Source organism: Sorex araneus, chromosome 3 (genome assembly GCF_027595985.1).
Source record: "Sorex araneus isolate mSorAra2 chromosome 3, mSorAra2.pri, whole genome shotgun sequence".
Classification (NCBI taxonomy): domain Eukaryota; kingdom Metazoa; phylum Chordata; class Mammalia; order Eulipotyphla; family Soricidae; genus Sorex; species Sorex araneus.
Window position 1 is genome coordinate 36,426,496 of NC_073304.1, and position 6,662 is coordinate 36,433,157.

Here is a 6,662-nt window from a genome sequence, read left to right on the forward strand (position 1 = left end):
AATATAAATTTCCTGTAGTATATACATGGCCATTTTACAAAAGCATTGATTTTTATTGCAACATATTCTTTTATTATAAAATACTCTAAGTATTTTAATTATTATTAAAATAGTTTACCTGTTATATGGCCAGTTAATACATTTTATTTTGAGGATGGGACATCTAAAAAATATATCCATTATGACATCTGTACTTGTATGTTCATTGCAGCACTGTTTACAGTAGCCAAAATCGGGGAAAAACCCGAGTGCCCTAGAACAGATGACTGGTTAAAGAAACTTTGGAACATCTACACTATGGAATACTATTCAGCTATTAGAAAAGATGAAGCCATGAAATTTGTATATAAGTGGATCAATATGGAAAGTATCATGTTAAATGAAATGATTCAGAAAAAGAGGGACAGGCATAGAAGGATCACACTCATCTGTGAAATATACAGTAACAGAATGGGAGACTAACACCCAAGAGTAGTAGAGAAAAGGACCAGAAGGTCTGCTCCATGCTTGGAGACTGGCCTGACATGCTGAAGGCAGAGGCAGTTCAGATAGAGAAGGGAACACCAAGTAAAGGATGTTGGGAGAACCCATTTGGGTTGAAAGATACGTGCCGAAAGTAGCATGTATATCTCTATTGCAAACCACAACAATCAAAAGGAGAGAGAATAAAAGGGAATGCCCTACGCTGAGGCGGGGTGGGGTGGTGAGGGATGGGGTGGGGGTGGTGGGAGGGATGCTGGGAACATTGGTTGGGGAGAATGAGCACTGGTGGAGGGATGGGTAAATGATCATTGTATGACTGTAATGCAAACACAAAAGTTTGTAAGTTTGTAATGGTACCCCACAGTGATTCACTAATAAAAAAAAATAAAAAATTTAAAGTATATGCATTGACATTCAAAATAAAATACATTTTAGTGCCAAAAATATAGTATTCTAAACAGCTCTACTTTTCTCTTTTCCTAGGACATTATTGCTGGATTCCTATACACCCTTTTAATTCTAGCTGTCTTCTATCCATTTGTGGACCTGATTGACAACTTCAACCAAACTCACAGATATGCTCCTTTAATCATCATTGGGCTTCATTTAGCCCTGGGGATCTTTTCTTTCACCCTTGACACCTGGAGTACATCTCGAGGAGACACAGCTGAAATTCTTGGAAGTGGTGCTGGAATTGCATGTGGATCTCATGTTACTTATAATGTGGGTCTAATAATAGACCCTCCACTGGATATATTACCTTTAGTTAGGCCCCCCATTACTGTGACTCTCTTTGGAAAAGCCATATTGCGAATCCTCATAGGGATGATATTTGTACTACTGGTCAGATATATAATGAAAAAGATTACCATTCCTTTAGCCTGTAAAGTTTTCAATATACCATGTGATGATATTCGAAAAGCAAGACAGCATATGGAAGTAGAACTTCCATATAGGTATATTACTTATGGAATGGTTGGTTTCTCTATTGCATTTTTGGTTCCTTATATATTTTCCTTTATTGGTATCTCCTGATGGAGAAATACTGCTTATGATAAGAAAGGTGGATATCAATCGCTGATACATAAAAATATATTCTAGCTAAAAGCCAAATCAGAAGTTATTAGGCTTTTGCAGGAATTTAACTTAAATAATTATTTAAGTAAATTCATGGGTCAGTGCATTTTATCATTGCACATTCAGATATTTTAAGTGAGCTGAGCTGTTTTAACACAGAAAATGTTAAGTATCCATTTAGAATGTTTATGTAATATTTGAAAAGTTGTTGTGCTGTTGCAGACTAAAGTTATATATAATATATATTGAGGTGCATAATATTTAGTTATGTATTTAATATATGTTATATATAAAAGAATACATCTACATTTTAAAGCTGGGTGTATTATCAAAGTAATAATATGCAAACATTTGTGCCTGTATCTTTGTACTTAATACAGGTATGTTATTAATGGATATATTTAACATTTATTTACTATTGGAGCCATTCCCTAATTGAATTGCATAGTAGACCAGAATTCATATACTACCACATTGATTTACTGCCTCTTTTTACACTGCCATCACCTTTCATGTTACCCATGATGTTGAACATGGGAGGCAATTTAATGGACCAAATTTTCAGAAAACTAAGTATAGATTCTCTTTTTTTTTTCTAGTTCTGTACACTGTGTTGAATGTACTTTTTGTATTCTCAGTTGTTTTTTCATTAGTTTAACAATTCAGGTACTGAATTTTATTGCTTGCTAGTGTGCCTTTCTGTTGCAGAATTAAGAAATGCCATGTATACTGTGACATAAAAAAGACTCTAAAATACATATAATCAGGCAAGTATTTAAAAAATATATGTCAAGCTAACAGGGCTGAAAAATAAGCTACTCTTAATTCTTTAGCCTTTGTTTAGGAATAAATTGTGGAATGGGCTACACTTTCTCACTAATTTATTGGGAAGATAAATGGATAATTATATGTCCATTTTTGTAGGTATTTTTCTGTGCATTTTAAGTTATAGGAACAAGATATATTTTTTGTACATTGTCTTGATTGTTTATACTGCAAGTAGATATTTCCAATAATTGGAAATGTAACTGAAATTTATAGGTGAGACAATGCACACATTCATGTGTAAACAGACCATTTCTAAATTATTTGGAAAGGATTGGATTTAGAAATGTTAACTTTTAATACCCATTTGTTAACTACTTAAGGTTAGTTATAAAATCTAAAAGTATCAGTACTTTGATCCTTTTATTTTCTCAATTATTTTTATTTTCACAATGGAAAATATGGATATAATAATAAAACTATTATTTTTTCTGTGCCTTTATATTTTGAAGTACAGTTGTAATTAGGTTAACATTAAGTTTATTTGTAGTAAGTTTTTCGTAAAAGAGAATTAACTTTCCATAAAATGAGCTTCAGGTATGGAATTACTGACTTTAGTGCAATATATGTCCGATCATCCAGAAGTATTGCTTCAAATATTTCTATTTTGGGCAGCATAACTATTTGAGCTCATATTTTTATAATTCTGATTGAGAATTTAGGAGCATGGTAATTTTTACCAAGACTGAATCCAATAATTTTAAGTAAAGTGAATTTGGGACATTTAACTCTTAGTTAAAAGGAAACCATGACATTTAAGGAACATACATGTTGGAAAATGTGTAAAGAACTTTTCTTTAAAAACTGTTTAAATGAATTGAATTTTAGGGACTGTTCTCATAATTTTGGTATATATTATTAATTTTTATAACTAGATGTAAACATATTTGGAAATATTTGATTTATGTTCTATTACTTTCTGTCCTATGATAGTTCCATGCTAAATATTTTAAAAATAAAAAAGCCAAATTCAGGACTGAAAGGTGATTTTCTCTTTTTTTTAGCTTTGTTTGCCTTCTGTGCCTCTGTCTCTGTTGGGGTAGTTAAGTCTGCAGTGTTACTGAGGAGATCACTTAAAAGGGTTTGTGTGCATGGTTTGTCTAGAAAACAGAGTGGGGCAGAGAGATAGCAGAGCAAGTTGGGAGGTTGCCTTGTGAGTAGCCTACCCAGATTCCATGCCTGGCACGCAATATGGTCCCGCACCTTGCCGGGAGAGAGCTCTTGCCTGAGCTCAGAGCCTGGAGTGATCCCTAAGCACAGCTGGATGTGGCCCCAAACCAAACCTGACTGTCTAGGGTTTCTATTCTAATAAATAATTTTCCTCTGAAGCCTTTTATTCAAAAATCAGATGACTGCTTTCCCTAGTAGAAAACACTGAAGAAATTCTTTTGAGTGTGTAAAATGGTCACAGGGGCTCACTCACTTTGACAGCGCTTGAGAGACTTTGCAGTGCCAGGGATCAAACTTGGAATCTCTACGGCAGACATGTGCTCTGGTCCCTGGAGAAATTACTCAAGTTGCTCAAGGCTACCTTGACTCCACTTATGATCATTCTGATATTTTACTTTTTGTGTAATTTTTTATTTCTGTTGAAGACATGAATCAAAATATTTGTGTATTATCTGTAACCAGTAGTATTTTTTTATTTTTGCAAAGTTGTTCATAATTGGTTTTAGTCAGTGTTCCATCACCTGTTCCTTCATCAGTGTACATTTTCTACCACACATGCCCCCAGTTTCCTTCCCACCAGACTCCCCTCCCCCAGCCTGCGTGTATGGCAGGGACCCCCCCACCCCTCATCCCATCTCCTTTTGGGCATTATGATTTGCGTTACAAGCACTTAAAAGTTTGTTCCTTTACCTACTTTTCAGCATTCAGTTCTTGTCCAGAGTGACCATTTCCAATTATCACTGTCCCTTCTCTATCTTAACTACCATCCCCAACCTCCTCTCCTTCCCCCCCTCCACACACACTTGTGGCAATCTTTCAAAGTGGACCAGTCTTCCTGAGTGGTCAGTAGTATTATAGACAGTTAATACTACAGTTAGTACTTCTGGGTACTAACTTTTAGTATTAGGAATTCTTCATTAATTAGGAAGAAGTGCTTTCAAACAATAAAGGATGAATGAATATTTAATTTTATAATTTTTTGTTTTGGGGTCATAGCCAGTGGTGCTCAGGGCTTGATCCTGTGCTCAGGAATCACCTCTGACTGGGCTGCAAGGACCATAAGGCTGTACTGAGGATTGAACCTGGATTGGCCTCGTGCAAGGCAAATGCCCTGCATATTGTATTCTCTCTAGCCCTTTATTTCATAATTTAGAAAAAACTATGATGTATGAATTGCAAGAATTAGGAGTTCTACTACTTTGCATGCAGAAATCCTGGCTTCAAATCCCAGTGCCTGGTATAGAACTCTACAAGAAAAAAACATCCAACCCTATCAGAAAATGAGGCAAAGAAATGAACAGAAACTTTCTCAGAGAAGAAATACAAATGGCCAAAAGACACATGAAAAAATGCTCTTCATCACTAATCATCAGGGAGATGTAGATCAAAAGAACTATGAGATACCACGTCACACCACAGAGACTGGCACACATCCAAAAGAACAAAAGCAACTGCTGTTGGTGTGGATGTGGGGAGAAAGGGACCCTCCTATACTGCTAGTGGGAATGCCGACTGGTTCAGCCCTTTTGGAAAACAATATGGTCGCTTCTCAAAAAATTAGAAATTGAGCTCCCATTTGACCCAGCAATACCACTTCTGGGAATATACCCTGGAGAGGCAAAAAAGTGATAGTCAAAATGACATCTGCACTTGTATATTCATCGCAGCACTGTTTACAATAGTCAGAATCTGGAAAAAACCCAAGTGCCTAAGAACAGATGACTGGTTAAAGAAACTTTGGTATATCTACACAATGGAATGCTATGCAGCTGTTAGAAAAGATGAAGTCATGAACTTTGCATATAAGTGGATCAACATGGAAAGTATCATGCTAAGTGAAATGAGTCAGAGAGAGACATAGAAAGATTGCACTCATCTGCGGAATATAAAACAACAGAATGGGAGACTAACACTCAAGAATAGTAGAAATAAGTACCAGGAGGTGTGCTCCAGGGCTTGGAAGCCGGCCTCACATGCTGGAGGTAAAGGCAGCTCAGATAGAGAAGGGAACACCAAGTAAAGCGTGGTTGGAGGGCCCGCTCGGGATGGGAGATGTGTGCTAAAAGTAGACTATAGATTGAACACGGTGGCCAACCAATACCTTTATTGCAAACCACAAAACCCAAAAGGAGAGAGAATGGCAATTCCCTGCCACAGAGGTGGGTTGGAGTGGGGGTGGATACTAGGGTCATTGGTGGAGGAGAAGGGGCACTAGTGGAGGGAAGGGTACTCGAGCACTGTATGACTGAAACACATGCACGAAAATATGCAAATCTGTAACTTTACCCTCGTGGTGATTCATTAATTAAAAAACAAACAAAAAAACACCAGTGCCACAGAGTCCTCTGAGCACCAACAGGAATGATCCCCGACCATCTGTGGATTAACACCTTCCCCCCACCAAAAGAATTATATGACTAGTTTAAATCACCAAAGTCATTTCATTTTTATTCTGTTTAATTTTATTTGCTGTTTGGGTCACACCTGGTGATACTGGGTTACTCCTGGAAGTGCTCAGGGAACCATATGGAATACTGGGAATCAAACCCAGGTTGGCCGCATGCATGGCAAACACCCTACCTGCTGTGCTATCACCCCAGCCCTGTATTCTAGAATATTTTAAAGTTTATTTATTAAATCTAAAACGTTTATATTCAAAACTTGAGCTGTTTATTTTGGACATAATTTTTAAATTTAGCTTTATGTTTGAATACATTTTTTCTGAAGGGATTTTTGTCATTATTTATTTTGCTGGGTACCTCCCTGGCAATGCTTAGAGGGCCACCAAGTCTACACTCCATGATGCCTAGTGTGGGGAACAGTTGCCTAATTGGAGCCTGGAGGGAGTGTTGGTTAAGAAAATTTTTTGAGAATAGAAAGATGTAGATAGTTTGAGAAAGATAAATGAGTGTACAGGTGTTATTCTTGGTCACCTTTTTCCAGTTTTCTTTTTAAGTATACATAATTTTTACAAAATATAGTAAGGTGAGAGGTAAACTGGGGACCTTGGTGGTGGAAAATGTTCACAAGTGAAGGGATGAGTGTGGGAACATCATAACTGAAACTCAGTCACAAACTGTGTCTCACTGTGATTCACTTAGAAAAAT

At 36.7% G+C, this 6,662-nt stretch overlaps 1 protein-coding gene across 1 annotated transcript in view; it reads left to right on the plus strand.

The window, feature by feature from the left end:
* SGPP1 (sphingosine-1-phosphate phosphatase 1) overlaps positions 1–3,367 on the plus strand; it is a 41,013-nt gene extending 37,646 nt beyond the window's left edge. Inside the window, exon 3 of the mRNA XM_004612364.2 lies at positions 967–3,367. Coding sequence (XP_004612421.1) covers positions 967–1,518 — 552 coding nt within the window. The 3' untranslated portion in view covers positions 1,519–3,367. The remainder of the gene's footprint in view (positions 1–966) is intronic.
* Positions 3,368–6,662: the final 3,295 nt, after the last annotated feature.